This window comes from Panicum virgatum, chromosome 7N, assembly GCF_016808335.1.
Source record: "Panicum virgatum strain AP13 chromosome 7N, P.virgatum_v5, whole genome shotgun sequence".
In the NCBI taxonomy this organism is placed as follows: domain Eukaryota; kingdom Viridiplantae; phylum Streptophyta; class Magnoliopsida; order Poales; family Poaceae; genus Panicum; species Panicum virgatum.
The window spans coordinates 18,951,265-18,975,946 of NC_053151.1; the positions used below are offsets into that span (position 1 = coordinate 18,951,265).

Here is a 24,682-nt window from a genome sequence, read left to right on the forward strand (position 1 = left end):
AAGGCGTGCTCACGATGTGAGGAGACGTCATGTTGCATTCATACTTCGCATGCATGCATCATATCATATATATTGTGTTGCTTTGGATGTTTGCTAATATTTTCGTATAAGTTTCTTCACACCATTGCACATCTCACTTTCGATAGACCCAGTATGGTTAGAAACGTAGGAAAACAAATGCGTGTATTTGAACAAAATCTATTTGCTTGTTCAAACAATTGACGTGCAGAGTTTTGAATCTAGGTTTCTCTTCCTAAGGTTCTATAAACCTTCCTGAGATTTCTTGCCATTACAACTGTTAGCTTCAACGACGGTTTGGAGAAATCTACATGTCGTCCTTGTCTCTAGGTCATTCGTTCGAATGCTCGACGATAATCCATTCCGGTCATTCTTGATGACTAGAAGCATCATGTTGTTCTTCTAGTGTTCATATTCGTTCATTTCTAATCGCCTTGATTCATACACCTAACTCCGATCTTCTTACATTCTTGCTCGAATAAACCTGAATAAGGTCGCATATTTGTTGCATGGCATAATCATATAATGCTTAGGTGTGGGTTTGACATGGTGAAACCTGAGTGGCAGGTTAACTAACGTTATGTGTCCCGTATGTCTGCGTAAAGCTTTTGATGTTTTTGAAATCTGAAAAACCTATCACTCAATTTGTGCTACATGGGTTGCTCCCTGTGATTTCCTTTCGTAGTAGTGATTGTTCCACGAACTATAGTGCCGCGATGGAACCTAGGCCTCGTATGGATTGCAGCCATACGACTGTGCTACTGGGTGCGCGCTGGTGCTTAAGTATGTGTGGATATGAACTACTACAACTGTCTTTTCATGCAACTCTTAAAATGTTTTTTTTCTACCTCGTCTTTTTTAAAGGGGTAGGCCCTAGACGAATAACGATGTGAATGGGTTGTCTTAGTTTTGAGTTTCTAGGAGTATTAGTACGTGATTGTATAATGGTACGTGTGCTTAATTTTGGGCATGTGGCAAACACGTACCGGGACTACCAGATTTGCGGCCGTTTTAGGTGAATTATGTTGATTAAATGCCTCTAAGATGTGGATTAACATGTGGTGTGTCGAGAGATGGACACGTGTTAACTCTCACCTTAATGGATTAATCAATAATTTTTACTTAAATCGAGTGAAAATGGGCGGTTCTCACAGTTTTTTTTTTGGACTCCTGGATCGCGGAAGCCTCAAAGGCGCCAGTTTTGGCCATGTTTGGGCGGCTCGGGAGGACGGGAGGACGCTGATGTTTGCCATTTGATACAGCAGCTACCGCTCTGCTGGCGATGGCAGCGGAGGAGCTCCTGAGGAAGATACAGGAGCTGGAGGAGGGCCAGGCCGAGCTTAAGCGGGAGATTTCCAAGCTTGTGCCAGAGAGCCAGGGCGCGCAGCCCCACTCGTCGCGCCGCCCGCCCGCCGCCGCCGCCACCGCCTTCGTCAGCGCGGCGTGCCGTCACCGCGCTCCCTTCCTCGTCGTCGCGTCTGCAGCGCGTGGGCCGCGTCGGGCTCACCGACAGGCAGCCCATCAGAGCCCTGCACGCGCTGGGCCAGGCCGCGCACAACATCGCCCCCGGAGGGAAGCTCCTGTACTGGTGAGACCTCTTGCATTATTTCGTTCGGTTGTGTCTGCACACAGGATGTTTGACGAAATGACAGACAACCGTTATGCAAAGATTCAAGTGTAAAATACTGTAAGCATTCTTTCTACTGTGGCGTGAGCAAATAATGGAGGTACCCATTTAGTGATCAGAAGTCAAAATATGTTTTCATGCCCGTTTGTAGCGTAGCCACTCTACTGTGCATGGATTTAAGCAGCCTGGTTTCTAATGGCTTTTCCCTTGGGCTGTATCAACTGATTTTGTGTACACTAGCCATTGAAATGTACAAGTGACTGGAGTTGTAGGGGGAGAAATCTGTCACAGCATTAAGCATACTTTAATACTGGAATGGAAATTATGTCCCTTAGCTGGTTTCAGTGATCATGCCACAGTGTTTCAGTATATGGCCTGTGGCTTTTGAAATCAAACTAATGGGGGTATTTGAACTCTGTTTAGGTTACTGGAAGTAGCCCCCTCAAAAAAGAAAAAAAGAAAAAAAGAAAATAGAGTTCACTGGAAATAGAATCAGATTGGCTTAATATCTATGCCATAAAATTGGAGTCAGGACCTTGTCAAAAATATATATATTTGACATACCACTTAATACTTTTTGGCTAATTGCTTTAGTTTTTCATGTACATTTGGCTATTTACCTTGTCAAAGATACGTGATGCATCACTTGCAGCTTGTTAGTGGCTAACTGCATAGGTTATTTTATATGGTACAAGTGGGTAAAAATGAAAGCATCATGCTTCGTTTTGTTGGTCTATATGTTTTTGATTAATTAGAACATCACAAGTTAAAGTTCTATGCTGCTTACTTTGTCAACCTGGGTGGTAATTTTGACGATTTATCAGGCAGCTTTTATGACTTTGCTATGGATATTAACCAAAATATCTAAGTTATACACAAAAGATGCAATATTTCGTTATATATTTCAAAAGTTCCTTGCAAAATTGCACGGATTTATAGAAAACAGCTTGAATGTATGGTATGGGACTAACAGAATGTGTAGATAAAATGTTGGTCTGTCTTGTCTTAGTACATCTAGATCTAAACGCATGGTATAGCTCCATATATGTAGTTACAGCAGATCCCTTCACTCAGATTGTTGCTTAGCTGGATCAGGAAGTATGTTAATGTTAATGTAATCTGCAATTTCACATATACTTACTCCCTTACTGTTTAATCCTATGGCTACTACCTATTTTACAAAACACTCCAGTGTTTGTTGTATTCTAGGAACCGTTATGCCGAGCAAATGTATGGCTATTCTACATCAGAAGTAGTTTGTTGACGCAAAAATCAACACACTGAAATCCGAGGGCAAGTGTTCGCCAAGTACGGAAAGTAGACCAAGCATGCCAATCAATTTGACCTGAAATTGACAAGGGAGAAAACAAAGTCAAATTTGAGAGCGTATCGGCTGGGATTCCGAATATCTCTCTGACAGGTGTATCGGCAAGCTCTGCCGATACAGTAGACGACAAAAGGATATTAAATGCAAGCGCGTAGTGAACGAGCGCGTCGGCAGGATCAGCCGATGCACTAAACGACAAAACCGGCTTAGGGTAGCCGATTTGCGCGTATATAACAAGATCTAAGCTACGAATGCGCCACTTAGATGATGTAAACTAAAAACAAATCTAAACCGGCTCTTGAGATAACACGAGTGTTACTGCAAAACCTAAAGCTGATCTAATATGTTTTTAGATGTGATAATGGCCAAAAAGCATATGAAAACCTACAAATCTAGCCAATATCGATAATTGGTAAATAAATCTAGATGAGACGACAGCGATACGCCCGGAAGTCAAAGCCTAGATGAACTCGATAACATTTGAATAGATTTGAACGAAGCCACAGCGATGCGCCCGGTAGCTAAAGCTCAAATATACTCGGTAAAACGAAAACTCACCAGCAAACCAAGTCGCTCGAATGTGAGGCGTCCTTGGTCAACTTGAAAGAACTCGTCGAAAAAGAAAAGAGAATGCGAAGTCGCCGAAAAAAGTGCAAAGGAATTGTAAAGTTTGTTGTATTAGATGTGTATCAAGTTTTTTCGGTCCCTTACAACTGATATTTATAGCCTAGCGCTACCGAGTCCTAACCGATTATGGCGAATATTACTTTACTTAAAAGAAAAGACTAACTAAAGATAAGCTACTTTAAATATTACAACCGAATCATCAAGATTCTCGTAGAGTCCGGATCCTCTTCTCCTTCCTTGACTTCATCGGCAACTCTCCATCGGCCGAGCACCAGAACGGACAAATCAGCATCTTCGCAGTATATTTCTCTTCTCCATCGGATGGATTCTATCGGCCGATTCAAACTCTGTGCATCTTTTGGTTTCTTTCAAATCAACCACCTTTCCTTCACAAAAAATCACCTTCCTTGACACGTGTCAAAAAACGTTGTCAACACATGCCCCCCAGTTTCGGAGTAATAGATTTGTTGCTCCAAAATTATCGTTAATCATTATCACTAACGTTCAAACAGATCTTCATCTCCCAAACAGACAGCACACCGAATTCCCATCTTACCCTTGGGCAAAGGTTATAAATATCTCCGTCTTTCTCTCCACTGGCATCTTCCCTGTAGCATGTCTGCTTTTTTCTCTGCTCAAGAACACATCTGCTCCGCTGCCGCCGTCACAGCCAAAACACCCTCCTAGGGTTTCAAAGATTCAAGCCCAAGATCTTCTCCTGCAATGGCGTCCATCTCCGAGATCCTAGTGGTACGTTTCCTTTTCCAATCTGCACTTTTGCTTTTCATTCCCCTTCTGATTTCTTCAATCGCGTTTCTCATTTCCGCCTTTACTTTCAGAATCTTAGGGGTAATATGATTATTCCGCTAGAGAGTCAACCTAGCATGATCTGCTTAGGCCCTATGGGAAATCCAGATCCGACCAGCATAATCAATCTAGAAACCAACAGGATACCTCTGAAGTCTTCCTATATGAATCTAGATTGGTCTCAAGCCTTTAGATCTTGATCGAGCGTCACTCCCGGATGGAGAAATTAGTTCCGTAGGATAGCCGACTCTTAGAGAACCAATTGGGAACAGTATGATATCAGCCAATGTCTGAACTTATCTTTATCGGAGATGATCAGGAATGAGCCGATGCTAATATCGGCTTCTCACTTTTGGTCCGACGCCATCAATGCGTTCATGTTCAATCATGGGCCAATGACACCTACCCTGATGGATGTCGTGATGCTCACTGGCCTGAACATTCATGCTCCTGATAGATCTTTCCATCTGCTAGAGAAAGACTCTTTCAGGATCGAAACAAAGAACATCGGCGGATGGAAAGGATATATCAACAAAAACATAAAGACTGGATCGGTATCTGCCAGGGAACATGCTGCATTTCTCAATATGTGTCTCGAGAAATTTATTTTCTGCGGCAAAACTGTCGGTCCAACAAGCAACAACCTTAAACTGGCAGAAACTCTGGCCACTGGCAATTCTGTCCCTCTCGGCAAACATCTCTTGGGATCAGTTTATTATTTGCTCCACCAAGTGTCGTCCAGACTCAGAAAGAACCAGCCGATTACCAACTTGGGAGGTCCTTGGTGGTTTTTCCAGCTGTGGTTGCACATGTATATGCACAAAACCATGGTGGTCGAGCTGTCGGAGATGGAGTTCCCATCAGAAAATTTCTCTGAAGAAGAAGAAATCGTCACTCGCCGATGTACATCATTTGGTGAAGCAGCTATCATGATTGCCAATGATCCCAAGACCCTTGGCATTACTGATTTTTTCAAGTCCTTCTACAATGGGTTCCCAGAAATTTCCACAATCTGGTTTGCATATTAGGATGAAAAAGTTATGTATGAAAATCCCTTCAAGCTCCAGCTCGAATCATGGAAAACTGATGAAGAAGCCACCAAGATTATGAAGGAAATAATCTCCCCAAGAATTCTGCCGATCAACTTCACAGCTGGCAAAGATGTTCCTAGTTATGAATTTTATAACCCATCATTGGCAGCCAGATAGTTGGGATTCGGCCAAGTGCCACTCTTTCTCTTCTTCGTTAGCAAAGTTCAGTTCAGAGGAGCTCTCAACGACGGCCTCTCTTACAGTCGGCTGAAAGACTTGGAGCCTGATGTAGATATGGCACTTCTAGCCGATTGGCAGATTGCACCTTTTGCCATTACTGATTTCATCCAATGGTGGTCTGAATGGCAAGAGTATATCTTCTGCAAATCGGCCAATCTATATTGCATGGCTCTGGACAACAATTACCAATCAGGCGAGAACGAGATACAAATCAAATTACCTCTCACAACGTCTCTTAACATCTTTTGTTTGCAGCCTTTGACTTCTACTTCTTGCAGGACGATGATCGGAACTCTCCAACAATCAGCAGGAGTGGCCAGCCAATCAATTATGCTCTGCCGGCCGATAAGCCCAATATCGGCCATGATGCTCCAACTTTGACAGATGTGGCCACTGGGAGAAAATGTAAGGTGTCTTACACTAAAGTGACAACTCGTAAGAAAAAGAAATCCCGAGGCCAATCTTCTGCAGCAGCAGCACTTCAAACAGATGTCTTGATCGAACTTCCCTCTTCTTCTTTAGAAGGTAAGATCTTGAATCCTAGTAATTTTATTTGATCTGAATGCTGATCATATCTCTGTTTCATGATTAAGATGCCCCTGAACATCAATCTGGAGGAGAAGAAAATTCTCAACGCACACCTTCTCCATCACCCACCATTTAGGTATGATCCTGTTTACTCAGCGAGTATTCAAATTATCCCATGATCCTGAATCTGGTATTATTTCCTTTTGATTTCATCAGGTACAGCATTCACCTTCGGCCCCTAGGAAACCCAGGATGAATTCTCCGTTGACACAGGTATGATTTCAGAACTCGCTTACAAATACATTCTGCATATTCTGACAATCACCCTTCAGCTTGCCGACCATGCGCTATCTGAATTATCTGGCCAGCCAAACATTGCAATCCCAAGTTCTTCATCGCAACTCTCTATTCCTGCTGACTCCAATTTAGAGGAAATACGTTTGAAGCAGGTAAACATCATTCCTCTGGCCGATTCCAACATTCTTTTGTCTCCATCGGCCATCTTAATCTGATCTTCCCTTTAGGCACAAGAATCCTCAGACAATAGTCTGTTCTCTTTTCAAATTGGAGCCACTTCTCAGGAAGAAGGAGAAGAAGCAACATCGGCCGATTCAATCGTACTATCGGATGAAATCAAGGCCAAACTCCAAGAATCCCTCTAGTTCCTGAATCAAGACATCGGCCAACTGATCAAGAATGCACAGCCGATTCGCGCCATTTTGGAAGAACTGGAGGGCAAGCTTCCAGAATCAATTGAAGAAGTATTAACTCATGCAGCCTTCATTGAGAGTCATCGTGCACAATTCAACAAGGCTCAGAAACAATTCGCCGATCGTCTTCAGCAGGAAGAAGTCATCAAACAGAGGGACGACTTCAAAGCTCTGGCAGAATCGGCCATCGGCGAGATCAAATCTCTGAATGACACCCAAGCCAGCATTCTGAGAAACAAGGCTGCATTGGAGGCTAAACGTGATCGTCTTCTGCAGGAGCTCAGTCAAGTAAATCAAGCAATAGACACTGCAGATCATGATCTCTCTCAGATCCCACCGGCCATTGCTAGACTTGAAGAAGATAAGCAGAAATATGCTCGCCAAGCATATCAACTTCACAAGAGTCTGCAGCCGATCTCCGGTTCATTGGCAGACAATAATCAAGTAATTGAAAACATCGATCAGATTCGCCTGCGTGTGATAAAAGTAATCCGGGAAGCTCTAGGATTACTGTAGAAACAATCCACACATTGTAGTCTCCAGAATTCATCTCATGATCCAATTCTAGAAACAATGTCTTTATGATTTATTGCTTTGAGGGCGACTCGTATCGTGTCGGCCATGTTACAACCGATGCACTCGATTGGCAGATCGGCTCTTACATATTTTTTGCACTAAAGGCAATACCTTCTAGTATTGGCTATAACTTAAGAAATCGACCGATATTACAATCGGCCATATCCTTCATTGATCAAGACTCATCCGAAGTATCTCCTGCTTTCGCTGACGTGACTTCATAATCAGCCATCCGAAAGAAATCCTTCTCCCATGCTTGACCAGAAAGGCAATTCATCCGATCATAACTCACTATATGGGCTTCAGCCGATGCCACACTGAATGATGAATCGGCTAATACTATTTCAACAGTATCATCAACCCACTGAATCAAACATTGATGCATAGTAGACAGAATGCAACAATTGGCATGTATCCAATCCCGACCCAGCAGCAAACTGTATGAACCTTTGCCATTAATAACGAAGAAAGTAGTAGGAAGGGTCTTACTGCCAATTATGAGATCGACGCATAATGCCCCCAAAGCAGGAGACACGACTCCTTCGAAATCCTTGAGCATCATATCAGTCTTTGTCAGATCGTCCTGATTCTTTCCAAGCTTGCGTAGCATAACATAGGGCATTATGTTCACAGCTGCACCTCCATCAACTAACATCTTTGTAACAGGCTTGCCATCGACAAATTCTTTCAGGAACAGTGCCTTAAGATGCTGCCTCTTGTCATCTTCTGGCTTTTCAGACGTTGCAGGTAACGGTTCCAAATTCAACTGTGCCATGGCCTCCTCTAATTCTGGTTCATGATCTTCACCACATGGTGCTATAAACTCCTTTGGCATTATGAAAACCATATTAATTGGCGCCGCCGATGATTCAGAATCTTGATCACCATTGGCTCTGGGCTTAGCACGCCAAACTTGTGATTTGACTTCTTTCTTGTTCAGAACATGTTCTTGCTCTTCTTCGATGATCTCCAGCTGGCGTAGCCTCTGAACACGTCGCTTCTGAGACCTGGTCAAACCTCCTGGACATCACTGAGATTGATCTGTGCGATCAGGCTCAGGCTCGGGATCTCTTCGCATCGGCTGATCATCTTGCACTCTGTCATCGGCCATCTGTTCTAGCCGATCGTGTGCAGATATTCTTCTTCCAATATGATCACGTAGCATGATCCTGCCCCCCAGTCGATCATGCACTAATACTTTTTTCCTATCCGATCATGTACAGGAGTGCGCTCACGTCGATAGGGTTTGTGACGTGGCCTTTCATATGATCGGCTGCCTTGACCATTGCATTCGGGACAATCATATGCCGATGGCAATGTCAACCCTTCTTTCCAGCAGTAGACAAAGAAAGGACACCATCAATGATCTTGCTCGCGTCGTTCCTCCTCTTCTCTACGTTGCCGCCTTTCGCGATCACGCTGAAACTTGTTCAACAGCATTTGAGACGTAACACGTCTACGTGGCGCCGATGATCGTCTAGCATCCCCTTGCGAACCCTTCCCTTCGACTTCATCGGCCGCTGTCTGCGCTCTAGGATCAACAGCCCTAGACTTCTTGGCCGATGATGGCGTCAAGACCTTGGCTTGAGAAGAACTTTTATCTCTAGCCACATCAACCATGTTCATGGCGAAAGGATGCCCGTCGATCTTCATCGTCTTCTTGGGAGCCTCAAACTTCAACCTCTCTTGTTCGAAAGCCATCTGGATCTGTTGTCGGAAGACTTTGCACTCATTAGTGTCATGCGACGTGGCATTATACCACTTGCAATACTTCATGTTCTTGAGCTCGTCCTCCGATGGGATCTTGTGATATGGCTTCAACTTGATCAACTCTTCCGACAATAATAAGTCAAAGATCTTGTCGGCTTTGATAATATCAAACCCATATGACTCAGGGTCTTTCTTCCCAAATGGACACGTCACCGACTTCTTGCTGCTCTGTATCCACTTAGCCGATGCGACAGCCTCCTGCTCCTCTTCAGAATCATCATTAGCAGAATACTCCACATAGTTTATCTTCTTCTGAAAAGGCTTCTTAGACTCATAGGATCGAGTCTCTCCTGACATCCTGGCTGCAATCTGGCTAATGCTCTCAAATTCTTGAGACGCATACTTATCTTTAATGTGCGGCAGGAGCCCTTTAAATGCCACTTCTGCCAACTATTGATCAGACAAAACCAGACTGTAGCAACGGTTCTTGACATCTCTGAACCTCTGAATGAAAGCAGCGACCGATTCATCGTTCCTTTGCCTTAAGCCAGTCAAATCGGTCAACTTCAATTCAGTAATCCCAGAGTAGAAGAATTGATGAAACTGTCTCTCTAGATCGGCCCAATATAATATGGAATTTGCTGGCAACGTGGTGAACCAAGCAAAGGACGATCCAAACAAAGACAAGGAGAACAAACGGACTCTAAGTGCATCATGATTACCCGCTTCTCTCAACTGTAGAAGGAACTTGTTAACATACTCCATCGCGGAAACATCTCCCTGCCCCGAGAACTTCGTGAAGTCGGGCATCTTGTACTTGTGTGGGAGAGGAATCTAATTATAAACCGGAGGATAGGGAGTCTTCTACATAACAGATTGTTGCTTTGGCCTCAAGCCAAACTACTCCCTCATCACTTCAGCTATCTTTGTGCTCCAATCAACTTGCGGTTCAACTATTGGCGTCTGCTGAGGAGAAGCCATACTCGCTGTGTTGGTCATCATCGCAAGTTGTTGTGGTATATGCATCATCGATTGTCCAGCCGATTGCATCTGTTGTGCTTGCTGAGCTACCCGATTGGGTGTCTGCTGAGTCATCGTCGGCTGTGGAGCTGATGGACTAGCCGATTGCTGATCAGTAGATTCCATGTACGGTATACTGACACACCGTATCTGTCCAGTTGCTTGATTATGGAAAACTCAATTGACTCCCTTTTGATGAGGAGATTGTGAAATCAACACTTCTGAAGGAGACTAGGGCTGAAGCAGGATAGCAAGACGCTGTTGTGGGGTCATCGGCGGTGGCGCCAATGCGTTAACTTGTGCAGCCATCTGCGGACTCCAAATACCTTGCGCATTCAGCTGTGTCGCCAATGCATCCTGCTGAGCACCCATCGGCTGGGTGGCCGATGGACGCAGATCCAACTTGCACAAATGTAGCAATAGGCGGAGTAGTTGAGTAGGTAAGATTTGCTGTAGCCGTCGATGCTGTAGTAGTAGTTTGTGGTGGCACCTGACTGTTACTCGTCCCTGTCTGGCTATTTTGAGCCGACAGAGCTGCTGCCATAGACACTTCCAAGGGAACATACTGTATCTGATCTGGTTGTATGTAGTAAGGACCCATGTATCCTGGAAACGTACCTTCAGTGAAGGTCTTGACTACCGCGTTGTGTATTGTGTTGCCCATGACTGTTGCACTTTTGATGAAGGCTTGTGCCACAACTTGGCCAACTGCGCCCATCATATTGCTTTCACGTTGAGCCTCTGTCAATGGCTGGAAAGATGAAAAATTAAACTTCTTGATCACCTCGCCAGATCTGTTGACGCTTTACGACTTGAGACATTCACGTTTGAATTTCTCCACCAGCTCCTCATATTCCTTCCTTTGTTCTTCTTTGAGCTTGTCTTCGGGAACAGGAATCTGGTTTTCTTCACGGACCGCAGATTTGTCTGTGATGTCCACCATGTTGAAGCTTTCGGTCCCGCTGGACGTGCCAAAAGATGTGTTGACGCAAAAATCAACACACTGGAATCCGAGGGTAAGTGTTCGCCAAGCACGGAAAGTAGACCAAGCGTGCCAGTCAATTTGACCTGAAATTGACAAGGGAGAAAACAAAGTCAAATTTGAAAGCGTATCGGCTGGGATTCCGAATATCTCTCAGATAGTCGTATCGGCAAGCTCTGCCGATACAGTAGACGACAAAAGGATATTAAATGCAAGCGCGTAGTGAACGAGCGCGTCGGCAGGATTAGCCGATGCACTAAACGACAAAACCGGCTTAGGGTAGCCGATTTGCGCGTATATAACAAGATCTAATCTACGAATGTGCAACTTAGATGATGTAAACTAAAAACAAATCTAAACCGGCTTTTGAGATAACACGAGTGTTACTGCAAAACCTAAAGCTGATCTAATATGTTTTTAGATGTAATAATGGCCAAAAAGCATAGGAAAACCTACAAATCTAGTCAATATCGATAATTGGTGAATAAATCTAGACGAGACGACAGCGATACGCCCGGAAGTCAAAGCCTAGATGAACTCGATAACATTTGAATAGATTTGAACGAAGCCACAGCGATGCGCTCGGTAGCTAAAGCTCAAATATACTCGGTAAAACGAAAACTCACCAGCAAACCAAGTCGCTCGAATGTGAGCCATCCTTGGTCAACTTGAAAAAACTCGTCGAAAAAGAAAAGAAAAGGCGAAGTCGCCGAAAAAAGTGCAAAGAAATTGTAAAGTTTGTTGTATTGGATGTGTATCAAGTTTTTCCGGTCCCTTACAACTGATATTTATAGCCTAGCGCTACCGAGTCCTAGCCGATTACGGCGAATATTACTTGACTTAAAAGAAAAGACTAACTAAAGATAAGCCACTTTAAATATTACAACCGAATCATCAAGATTCTTGTAGAGTCCGGATTCTGTTCTCCTTCCTTGACTTCATCGGCAACTTTCCATCGGCTGAGCACCAGAACGGAAAAATCAGCATCTTCGCAGCATATTCCTCTGGTCCATCGGACGGATTCTATCGGCCGATCCAAACTATGTGCATCTTTTGGTTTGTTCCAAATCGGCCACCTTTCCTTCACAAAAATTCACCTTCCTTGACACGTGTCAAAAAACGGTGTCAACACAGTTGGTCATGATGCTGTTGAATTATTGGTTCATCCTGATGATGTTGATGCAGCAAACAGTATCATCGGGAATATATTTATGGGGAAATGTTGGAGAGGGAAATTTCCTGTTAAAAAGAAGTCAGGAGAACGGTTTTTCATTGTGGTCAATAACACTCCTTTGTATGATGATGATGGTAGCTTGGTGGGCCTCATTTGTCTCTCAGTTGATACACGGACATTGGAGGATGTAATGGGCCCTTCAACTTCAATGAAATCCTATTCACATCCAGCAAAGCCCCGTTTTCAAGTCAACAATCGGCCTAAAGGCACTTTGTTAAACAAAAGTTCTTTTGACTCTCAGAAACCTGTCCAATCTTCTATCGCCTCCAAGATAACAACTTTGGTAAGTTGTACTTCTGAATAGTCAAAGAAAAGACTACTATTCAGTTGCAGTAGAAAGTTTCTTTTCTGGCATTTCTTCTTAATTTATGTCCTAGTGTACTGTTTTCTTGATTTTTAGAATAACACCACAGGCTACCAAGGTTACAAGTAGAGTTCGTTCCAGGATCAAGACAGGTCAGAACTGCAATGAGCAGTATAGCGGCAGCTCTGAGAGTCAATGCTCTGAAGGTGAGTCCAAGGAAGAACTGACATCTAGTGGAACAAACACCCCAGGAGGAGGTATATTCTGCATGGTGGATTTGTTAAAGGAGAGAATTCCCCTGGGAAGTCGAGTAAATCAAGTAGTGATGACTCAGAAGAAGGAAACGAAAGGCTTTATAAGATTAGTTCAAAAGGCAGAGGAATTATTTGCAAAGAATGGAATATCATGGCCTTGGAAAGCACATGAATATAATGGTCCTAGCAAGAGTCACATGAACTCATCGCAGTCTCTTGAGAAGCAAGAGAATGACCAGATACATCAGGCCGGTCCAGAGTCAATTGTAATTCCAGATTACCAAGATTTGGAGAGCGTCCAGGAAAGCAAATATGAAGTAACAGGTTCCTGGTGGTCTTTCAACAATGACAGCTTGAGTAGAATGGGTAGCAGTATGAGTACTAATAGCAGTGCTATTGAGAGAGTAGATTATGAAGCGGATTGCCTAGATTATGAGATTCTGTGGGAAGACCTTGTAATTGAAGAACAAGTAGGTCAAGGTATTCACTTCTGACTCTGTAAATGCTTCTATTTGACTGCAAATGTACAAACACACTTCTCTTGTTCACACGTGCTTTGAAAGATTTTTGCATCCATAAGGCCTTACTTAAGTAACATGCTAAATTTGCTAATGGGGACAACGGAACCCCTGGATATGGATTTCACAATTTCTTAATGATGGTTTATATCGCTGTGCTTCCTATAGTCTTCAAAGTGCTTTAATTAATTCCATGATTCAGACAAGAATTGGTGGCATAAATTTGTACCCCATATCATGATAATGTTAAATTTCAGATTTTCAAGGCCTTTTTTCCTTGAACGACGCAGGAGAGCTACACATCATTTAGAAGAAAAAACGTACAAGTCCAGTTAAACCCTACCCGAGCACAGAATCCACATCCACACCCACCCAACAGGATTTTCAAAGCCATGACAGTGACTGCATTGTGCCTCTGTATGATCATGCATATAATCATATTATAGACAATATTAATACCAATAAATCTTTTGTTTACCTGCTCATCCTATTTTCTAATAGTTATATTTTGCTTCTGCTATTTTCATGTTTGGCAGGTTCTTGCGGAACAGTGTATCATGGTCAGTGGTATGGCTCGGTATGTAACTTCTGTTGCGTAAATATGCATGGAATATTTATTCTTAGCATTTGATTCTAAAATGCCTGTTTTATGCCTTTGTAGGATGTGGCAGTTAAAGTATTCTCGAAGCAAGAATATTCAGAAGATATGATAGATACCTTCAGACAAGAGGTAGTCATCTATGTCTAAGTAGGCATACGAAGTTGAGTGTTTCTTAGTGTGAAGGAGCTCTGTTGTATTATCAACGTAGATGCCTTTGTAGGATGTTATAATGATACAGCCTTTGGCGGTTAGCTCATCCATGGATGGTGCTAATATGTCAAAGGATTGAGTCACGCTGCTAGCAAAGCATTCTTAGACTAGTCGGTCACTGTGGACCAGGCCTCGTAACAAAGATACTGAAACTGGTTAGGTTGATCACCAAGTAGCAGAAATTAATAACTTGCTGAACAGTTCCTTGAAGCCATTGGTGCAGGATGTTACAGTAACTCACATATTTTTTATGCACTCACAAATTTAAGAGGTAAGGTGTGAGTGCTTGAAGCATCGTGAAATAATAATGTGTCAGCTCGTGACATAACCTTATGGTGTCCTGTTCCACAGTCACCCGATAATTGGGTGGGATATGCATGGCATGTATGTGCTAAAACTAGCCAGGAAGTCTACTGATGGTTGTGTATTCAAGATGGGCAAGAGTTTTTTGGTGACTTTATGGTTGTTGACAACAGGTTTAATAAATTAGTGTTATTATAGGCTTTGATTCAGTCAATCTTGCCATCTTGCTGGAGTTGAAATAAAGCTGGCTTTCAGCATAGCTGGAATTTATTTGGTCATAGGCTCAGCCTTAATTTTGAAATTCCAAGTTTTCCAGTTGCTTATACTGATTTTTGTCTTAAGTGCAATGTGCCCTTTCCACTATGACTGGTAAGCTTCTGAGGAGTGGAGCCATGGTAGGACTTGTTGGTACTCATACAAACTGTATATAATCTTTTCACTCTTGTATGTTGTGAAAAAAACATGAAGAAATAAAACAGAGGATATGGTACAATGTTGAAAAATCATTCGCTGATTGTGTAGCTAGGATCTAGGCTATAGCTAAACTTTCTAATCCATATCTGTCATATGCACAGGTATTACTGATGAAGAAACTACGCCATCCAAATATTATACTCTTCATGGGTGCAGTTGCATCTCCAGAACGGCTTTGTATAGTTACAGAATTTCTTCCACGGTGCATTGTATCTCTTACAACTAAAAGAGTCAAACACCAAGTTAAAGCTTAAGAACCATGTACACATTCTTTTGTGGTTGTTACTTTCTCTTCTGTTGGTGTAATAGTAGTAACCTGCCTAGTATTATTTTGGTATAGGGGAGAGACGTCCCCCGTAGCATTAATATATAGAAGGTGAGAATCAAACCCTTGTTGGCTAACAACTACCCCCACTAGCTGATGCCGGCCACGGCATGTTAGCACAATAGCACTGATGAGATTTCAGTGGCCTATGTCAAAGCTGTGAAATCTGAGTGGTAATCACCTGGTTTTCTAAATTGATAACAGAAATGGTTTGTCAATCTGATGCTTCCAATGTTCATCAGTTCAACTTAACATGGCTGCATCTTTTAGTCCCTTGCTGCGACGTTAGTCCTCAGAAATCCATTATCCAAATTTGAACATAAATCGATAAACCAATGGGCCATGAGCCTTGATCTGCTTCAGGATTTTTTTTTTCCTCGAACAAGCAGGAGAACTGGGTATCAGTATATTAAGAAGGATTACTTCAGGATCCTTGGCTTACATTGCCATTATTCTACTGCCCATGGATCTAAATGTAATGCTTGTAATTTCAGTACCAGATCTTTGGGGAAATCCTTAATTTAGAGGATTTATTATTTATGCAATTACACAGAAAAACTAATAACATCTGGCCCATCCCACCCATATTTTTATTGTTCTTTCCACATTCGCTGATCTTAGGCCTGTTACCCCAGTTGGTTAAGTAGCCAGTAGCCACTCATTATCTGGGGAAGTATAAATGGGAACATTAGGAGGAATGTATGGTCTTCCATAAGTTACTTATAGTCCTTTTGAGAAGACTGATTGGTAATTCAGTGAAAAATAACCCCAACAGTTTCTTCAGTGTTACATCACTATAGTATTTCGGCATCATGTTATTTGTACACCACTTTCATGATAGTTTCTGAGTATTTATGCATTATTTTTGCACTAACTGAACTAACTTTTTTGCCAGTACTATGAAAATGAGTTTTAACAAACTTCTACAGTTGTTTACAAGCACAAAACAGCCCAAAGATTTTCTTGTTCCCATGTTCTGTATCACACTTTACTGTTTCCATGTTGCAGAGGGAGTTTATTCCGCTTACTTCAAAAGAACACCGGGAAGCTGGACCCAAGGCGGCGAGTTCATATGGCTATAGACATTGTGAGTGCCTTTTATCTTTCCAAAAAGTTATAGGAAATTTCTGGTCAGTGTAAATATTATGTAATTTTTGGTATTAACGCATTGCATTAGAGAGAACTGAATAAACATTCTTCAGTTGTGCATATCCATAAGCACAATTAATAAACATAGAAGCATTACAGTATCATTAGTTGGTGACAAGCATGTAGCAGAGTAGCCAACTTGTACATAAACTTGTTAGCTTCAGTGTATATATATATTTAACACTGTGCTACACAATTTTCAAAAGTCAGTCGTTCAATTAAAGTGATTTTGCTACGAAATAATGCTGGTCCAAGTACAACCTAATCTTGATCCATATTTCTACTGGGGCTCTGAACCAATGGATACAAAAAAAGGAGTAATGTCTTGGCTACAAGCTTGTGTTCTCGTTAGTTTTAAATTACTTTGTTTCTATTTTTTGCAGGCTAGGGGCATGAATTATCTTCACCATTGTAGCCCTCCTATTGTTCACCGTGATTTAAAATCATCGAATTTGTTGGTTGACAAGAACTGGACTGTAAAGGTAATGCTGGGATTTGATTTCTCCAATCACTGTTTTCTCTTCTCATTTATGTTGTCCAATCAGGTCGCGGACTTTGGTCTTTCACGTCTGAAACTCGAAACTTTTCTGCGAACAAAAACTGGAAAAGAAACGGTAAGTACAAACAAATTTTACTTGATGTGATTGTCATAAACTTTAATCTACAACCTTTTTTGCTCATCCACTAAAAATCTGATAATTACCTTTGCATACAGCCACAATGGATGGCTCCGGAGGTGTTACGTAACGAGCCTTTAGATGAAAAGTACGTTCAATGAAGATAATATTGAAGATGGATGCACCTCGTATCCATTTTAGGATTGACAGTTACTAAGCTTTGTTCTTGTTAAATACAGGTCGGATGTATACAGCTATGGGGTTATTCTGTGGGAACTTATTACTCAGAAGAAACCCTGGGATAATCTCAATACAATGCAGGTACGTTTTTGCTATGCACTGCCTTATTTGTCTTTTAATATGCATACACTGACTTTATATCATAAGGTTTGATGCATTTTTTTGCTTTACCGGGTAAAATTAGGCAGCCAAGTTTGTTAGGTAGAACAACCAACATTCACAAAATTTAACGGGTACAAACAGTGACAAATGACAATGTTTAATGATACTTTACTTATCTGCACTACCGTTTCCTTTTCTTCTGCAAGATCAATACTCAAATGCTCTTATAAGTGCACAGTTTTGCTGTTTCAGAATCCAATTGTTTAATTATGATTTCTAAGAAAATAGGTTCTTTAGTAGTTGTACCCTTGATATTCTAGAAAAAAATTGTCTTCTTTTTCAAAGTAATTAGAAAACAAAATTGTCTTGATTTTACACAGCCTTGTGCTTTGCTTACTCAAGCAATTTTTTACTGCCATGCTGCAGGTTGTTGTAGCTGTTGGTTTTATGGATCAGAGGTTGGACATTCCAAGCGATACAGATCCTCAGTGGACATCGAGATGATCGAGAATTGTTGGGATAGGTAAGCATACTGTTTTATCCTACTAAAAGACTACTGAATTTTTAGTAGCATGCATATGTCGAGTTTATGTCTGAAGATCATGGAAATCTCTTGAGAAAGTTGTAATTTTAGATGAAGTTCTCTTACAAGTGTCCTTTTCTTTGAGCAATGAGCAGTGGCCCACGCAAGCGCCCTTCATCCCCAGAGCTCCTGGACAGGCTTAGGGATCTGCAGAAGCAATACAGCCTGCAGGCTCAGATGCAGCGAGCGTCTGTAGATGCTCCGCTAAAAGGTGGTGCAAAGATGAGCGTTGAAGATTGCTAGCTCCAAATCTAGTGGATCATGGCAGTGAACATTGTCGGCGACCAGAGAGCAAACAGGGTGGTTCATCGAGAGCTTAGCATGCTAATCCGGAAGGCTAGTTCAGTTGCATCTTCCAATGCAAAAAATGGGGGGATATTCTTCATAAGCTGTCTTCTCGGTTTGATACTTATAAATATAATCATAGAAATAGCAGGTTAACCTGAATCAATGAGTCTGTCCTGTTAAATAAGCCTGAACAACGAGAAAAATAAACAGATAGAACACCAAACAGATGGAAGTGACATTAGGTTACATAGAGAAGGGGCACAACTCATTGGACCAATAAATTGGAACTCAAAACGGCATTCCTTACAATACAAAATACTTGTTTGTTTAGACCTGAACCTTTAATAAATCACTGACAGGATACTCATCGATCATCATCCGCAGGAACTGATGGAGGTCAGCATGACGTCAGATTAGTAGAAACCCAACTATTTTAGAAGTTGAGGCAAGCATTTGTAGCCTGAGGCAATTACAACTAAACTATGTATTGCAGGTGAACCCCAAGAAAATAACATTAGTTCAGAACACAGACAAAAATCATTAGTGTGATACTAACATTGATACACAAACGGAGATGTAATCCTGAAAAATCATCACTTTTCATCTCCAAGTTCAGTTTAAAATTCCAGAACTATGCATAATTGATTGATGCAGGTCCCTAGGTAGCAGCATACAGACAGCATCCTGAAGACGAACCAGTACAAGGTCAACAGGGAAATATCGAGACTGGCAACTGTGCCATTAACATTGAACTTCAAAATATAACAATTTCATAATTCATATTTGAGGAATCGTATCTGGGTTATAACACGTCCTACACATGCTAGTTATGACTAATGTTTATCTATGCTACTCTCTACTTACCCCTAAAAGACTTGCAACCTATAGCCAATTCTAATCAAACTAACTAGGAAAGTAAAGGCACGCAAGATAGAGTAAATGCGGAAACGTAATACGGTAAGTAAAGAGGTAAGTGAGAGAATATGCAAACTCCCGTGAAGACACCAAGACACACGATTTAACGTGGTTCGGTTAGGACACCAATTCCATCCCTACGTCCACGGCCACTTGTCCAACACGAACAAGTGTGATGCCGAGTCTCTCCGCTTGATCACCGTCTTGTGTTCGCCACCAAGGCTCCCGGCAAGCAAAGGCTAAGTGACCTCAAGTCACAAAGACAAGGCCACCGCCACCATCTCTCTCGAAGCGTCACCCACGGCACCGTCTTCACTATAGGAGCTTCTCACCAAGAGGGGTCTCCTTCCCCGCACAAAGTGTCGTTGCCACTCCACACCAAGTCGGAGGGTCACACGACGAGTACAATGATTGCTTGCCGCAGCAAGGCTTCTCAAGGGAGCTCTCGCAAGAACTAATCCATATTACAAGCACTAAGCACTCTCACAAGTGTGCTTAAGCCTATATGACGTACAATGATGCTCTATGGTGGTTGGAGGTGTTCTTCAAGTGTAGTAAGCTTTCAGCAACTCCAGCAACCTCAAATGACCCGGCCTTGGGGGTATATATAGGCAGCTCAAGCAAATATAGCCGTTGGAGAAAAGCTGCCAGAAAAATACTTAACGCCGGTTAATCCGACGCACCTCCAATAGCCATCGTCGGTTCAACCGGTAATACTAAACTGTCCGCCTCAAAAACTAGCTGTTACATGTACGGGCAATCAACCGATGCTACGTCGGTTTAACCGGTGAGTGTAGTTGTCCTGTGAACTCTGAAAAACCAACTCTCTGGACAACTGCACCGACGTTCACCAAGACCCTATCGTCGGTTCATCCGGTGTATAGAACTTGCCTCAGCTTCTGGATCCATTGCACCGACGTATTCAACTTCCCTAACGTCAGTTCAACCGGTGAAACCAAAATTCCTGGTGTGCTCCAAGTCAATGCACCGACGTATATGATTTTCTCAGCGTCGGTTTAACCGGTGATACTAAAGTATCTCTGTCTTGATTTCTTTGACTTGGTTTCTTTGAGGTCTCTTCAATTCTTGTCCTTTGGACCGAAGAGCTTCCTAAGGCCACAAACAGGTATAACCCTAACTCCCTAAGGCCTCCCACTCTCCCAGTATCCCACGAGCAGCAGCCGCCAGGGGTCAGGGGTGCCCTACTCCCGCATCCGCCAAGCGCGACCTGCGACGCCGCCGACGCGCGGGCCGCCTGTCCTGCTCCCGCACGGCCTCTCCTCCACCTCTGCTGCACCCGCACAGCCTCTCCTCCGCCGTCCCTGTTCCCCCATGGCCTCTCCTCCGCCTCTGCTCCTGACTATTGGGTAAGTCCTTCTTCCCTTCCCTTCTATGCTTCTACATTCACCCTCTGATCTGATAGTGATAGGTTTTTCCTATGGCTTTGCATTCTCCCAGTAGCACTAGCACCTACTCTAGAAGATGGCTGGACGTGATGAACGTGCTCCGATTCAAATTGATGCGCAGCAAATGAACAAGAATCCATTGTGAAATCATGTTGTGCTATTAGAGAGGGCAGGGACCAGAGGAAATGCTAGATGGCGTTGCAAGTATTGCGGGGAAGAATATGGTGGAAGCTACTCTAGAGTAAAGAGTCACTTGCTTCGGGTTCAAGGAGGTGGAATCAAGATATGTGCCAAGGTCACAAAGTCCATCTTATCTCAGCTGAACAGTGAGGTTGCAAAGGCTAAAGATGAGGCAAGTAAATCAAAGGACAGAGATGTTCCATTTGTCCACAGGGAGCACACAAAATATGACAGGCAGCAGCAGCACTGGTTATCCAGTGAAGAAGCGGTTGAGGTGTTCAGCAATTGAGAAGGCATTTGACATGGACACTCGCAATACCATGGATGCTTTGATTGCAAGGCTATTCTACTCTTGTGGACTTTCTTTCAATATTGCAAGAAGTCCATATTATCGGGAAGCCTTCAAATTTGCAGCAAATCACAATCTTAGTGGTTATGTACCTCCTAGTTACAACAAGTTGAGAACAACTTTGCTTAAGCAAGAAAGGACTCATGTTGAGACTTTGCTAAGTAGGACAAAGAGTGTATGGCAGGAAAAGGGAGTTACCATATGCTCAGATGGATGGACTGATGCACAAAGAAGGCCACTAATCAATTTCATTGCTGTTTTTGAGACTTCACCAATCTTCTTGCGAGCATTAAATGCCAAGGTGAAGAGAAGACAAAGGAGTACATTGCTGACAAGTTAGTGGCTGTAGTTGAAGAAGTTGGAGCCAAAAATGTGGTCCAAATCATAACAGACAATGCTGCAAATTGCAAAGGTGCGGGTTTAATTGTCCAGCAGAAATATGACAACATTTTCTGGACTCCTTGTGTTGTTCACACTTTGAATCTTGCTCTGAAAAATATATGTGCTGCTAAGGTACCTAGAAATAATGAAGAATCTGTTGTCTTTGATGAATTGAATTGGATTCAATTAATAGCTCAAGATGCTAGTATGATTAAAAATTATATAATGAACCATGGCATGAGGCTATCTATGTTTAATGAGTTTAGTAAGTTGAAACTTCTAGCTGTAGCTGAAACAAGATTTGCCTCAGTTGTGGTCATGTTGAAAAGATTTCTGATGGTCAAGAGGGCACTCCAAACCGTGGTAATTAGTGATGCATGGAAGAGTTACAAGGATGACAATTCAGGTCTAGCAAGGCATGTGAGGGAAAAATTTCTTTGCAACCAGTGGTGGGAGAATGTGTCATTTATGAAATGCCCATCTATGAAATGTTGTGTTTAGCTGACACAGATAAGCCTTGCCTTCACTTGGTTTATGAGATGTGGGATACAATGATAGAGAATGTGAAGAAGGTGATATACAATAAAGAAAAGAAGGAACATGATGAGGAATCTTCTTTCTTCACAGTTGTCTATGACATATTGATTGGTCGTTGGACAAAAAGCAACACGCCACTTCATTGTCTTGCACACTCACTTAACCCAAGGTATTATATTTCTCTAATCAATATCTGCACCTTCACTATATACCTCGTCATGAACTGAATTTTGAATCAATATTGCAGATACTATCATGAGAATTGGCTCAATGAACGTGCCGGACGTAAACCCCCACACAAGGATCTTGAAATATCACAAATGAGAATGAAGTGTTTCAAGAAGTTTTTCCCCATCACTGAAGACCTAAATCAGGTGAAGGTTGAGTATTCTAAGTTTGCCACATCTTCAGAAGAACTCAATGATTCTGATGCCATTTATGATAGATGGGTGTTGGATCCAGTTAAATGGTGGATAAACCATGGATAGTTTGTTCCTCTATTGCAAAAAATAGCTCTTAAGCTACTCAATCAGCCGGCCTCCTCTTCCAGTTGTGAAAGAAATTGGAGCACTTATAGCTTCATGCATAGCATGAAAAGGAACAAGCTAACTCTTGAGCGAGGTGAAGATCTATTTTTTGTCCATAGCAATCTAAGGCTTTTATCAAGAAAGGTAGAAGATTACAAGACCGGTCCATCAACAATGTGGGATGTAGGAGGGGATGCATTTGAATCATTGACCGGTGTTGGAATTCTAGAAGTGGCTGATTTATCTATTGAAGAACCTGTGTTGGAGAGTGTGTCTTTTGAAGATGCAGGAACAGGAGATGAAGATGAGATTATGACGGTCGACGAGGATGCGGATTGAAGATCTATCTAGTCTAGAGGATGCAATTTGCTGTTATGTTATTTACTACTATTGTGTTTGCTTGTTTGGAACTATGATTTCAGTTATTTATGACTTATGAGACTATTATGTTTGCTTGTTTGGAACTAAGTTTTAAATTATTTATAAGACTGCAAGTTGCTGTATGTTTTTATTTCTATTAAAAAATTTGTATCCGTATCCGCGTATTGGTGTTTTTCTTGAAATAGCGTATCCATGTATCCGATACATATCGTATCCGATACACGTACCCGTATCCGTGCATCCTAGCTCAAAACAAAGTTTTAAGATGCCAAATTATTGAAACATGCCCAGTTCATGAACAAACAAAACAAGCTGCATAGAATCAATTTTAGGATTCTAGGTTTGTAAAATTTATGGAGCCTGCACCTGGATTTGTAACATAGAACAAAAGAACAGTGCCAACAATCCAAAAGGTTGAAGGCAACCATTCATAGCATGAGGCCATTACAACGGACAACTAGCAAGGACAGTCAACCTGAAAACTATCCAGAGCTAAACCCCAATAAAACAACATCAACTTCGGAGCAGAGAGAGGCACCACCAGAGTGATACTGAAACAGAATGGTAAGTAGTGCCCAGATTGGTAGCTTTCAGTTGCAACAGACAAGCTATATGCTATTGAAAAGTTGAGAGGCAGCCAATGACAGCCCGAAGTCATGACAGATAGACCTGAATGAACCAAAAAAACTGTCGAAATCGCACTAAGTATGTATAATAGAGCTGAACCCTAAGAAAATAACATCAAGTTCAAAACAGAGGCAAAGCATCAAGAACTGATAGTAGATTAGTAGAATTGAGACAGAGTGAGATATGTTAAATGATAGAACAAGCATAACTCATGAAATTACATCTGCTGGAACTTCAAACTTAGTAATACAGTGATTCAGTTCAGAATCCCCTGAACGTGTATGTAATTGACACAGGTACCCCGTAGCAGCAAACAGGTATAGACAGCAGAAGGCTAACTGGGGCAAATTGACAGAAATTTGCCTAGATTGGCAAATTCAATTTAACAGAAATGTTTCGACTTTAACAACTAAAATCATCAACAACTGCATATTTTAACAGGGACAACTGGAGTTGTTTCATATTTGCTTAAAATCCTATCTAAAATGCAGCTGGGTATCACAGCAAATATCTGAGAATACAACATGTAAAAAAAGTCGGGCGAAATGTGTCAAATTAACCTTGATTAGGAGCCAAAATCAAATTCTCGAGCATACTTATTCTAGATAGTTCCCAAGATACTCAAAAGACGGTACAAGCAACACATGCCACAGCCCACGGCATGAATTCTAGCAAGCCAAGCAGCCATGCTATTTATGTGTACTCCCCTCCCCCGCAGGGTGAAGATCACCGCATGATTCCATGTTATTCAATAGCACCTCGAGTTGTAACTAGCTCTCTTAGTTTTTTCCCCCAATTAATTAAGCTGTAACTAGCTTTTGTGGTGAAGGACGGCCGTTGATGTACCTCTTCATGCTTGCTCGGCCATGTAGAAGAGAAGAAGCCTTTGGGAGCAAAAGGCCTCAGATTTGAGGGATCCTGAGGTAGGTAATGTAGAAGAAGCCGTCCTCTCTCTGCCGCCCCTCCCCCACGAG

General features: G+C 42.2%; 1 protein-coding gene and 1 pseudogene across 1 annotated transcript; both read left to right on the forward strand.

Annotated features, from left to right (window-relative positions):
* Window positions 1–1,300: 1,300 nt before the first annotated feature.
* LOC120680975 lies at window positions 1,301–18,360 on the forward strand (annotated as a pseudogene).
* A 3,199-nt stretch (window positions 18,361–21,559) lies between these two features.
* On the forward strand, window positions 21,560–23,039 carry LOC120680976. The gene is made up of 4 exons (XM_039962538.1): window positions 21,560–21,667; window positions 22,147–22,342; window positions 22,421–22,660; window positions 22,820–23,039. The coding sequence occupies exons 2-4, from the start codon at window positions 22,176–22,178 to the stop codon at window positions 23,037–23,039; spliced, it is 627 nt and encodes a 208-aa protein (XP_039818472.1). The 5' UTR covers window positions 21,560–21,667; window positions 22,147–22,175.
* Window positions 23,040–24,682: the final 1,643 nt, after the last annotated feature.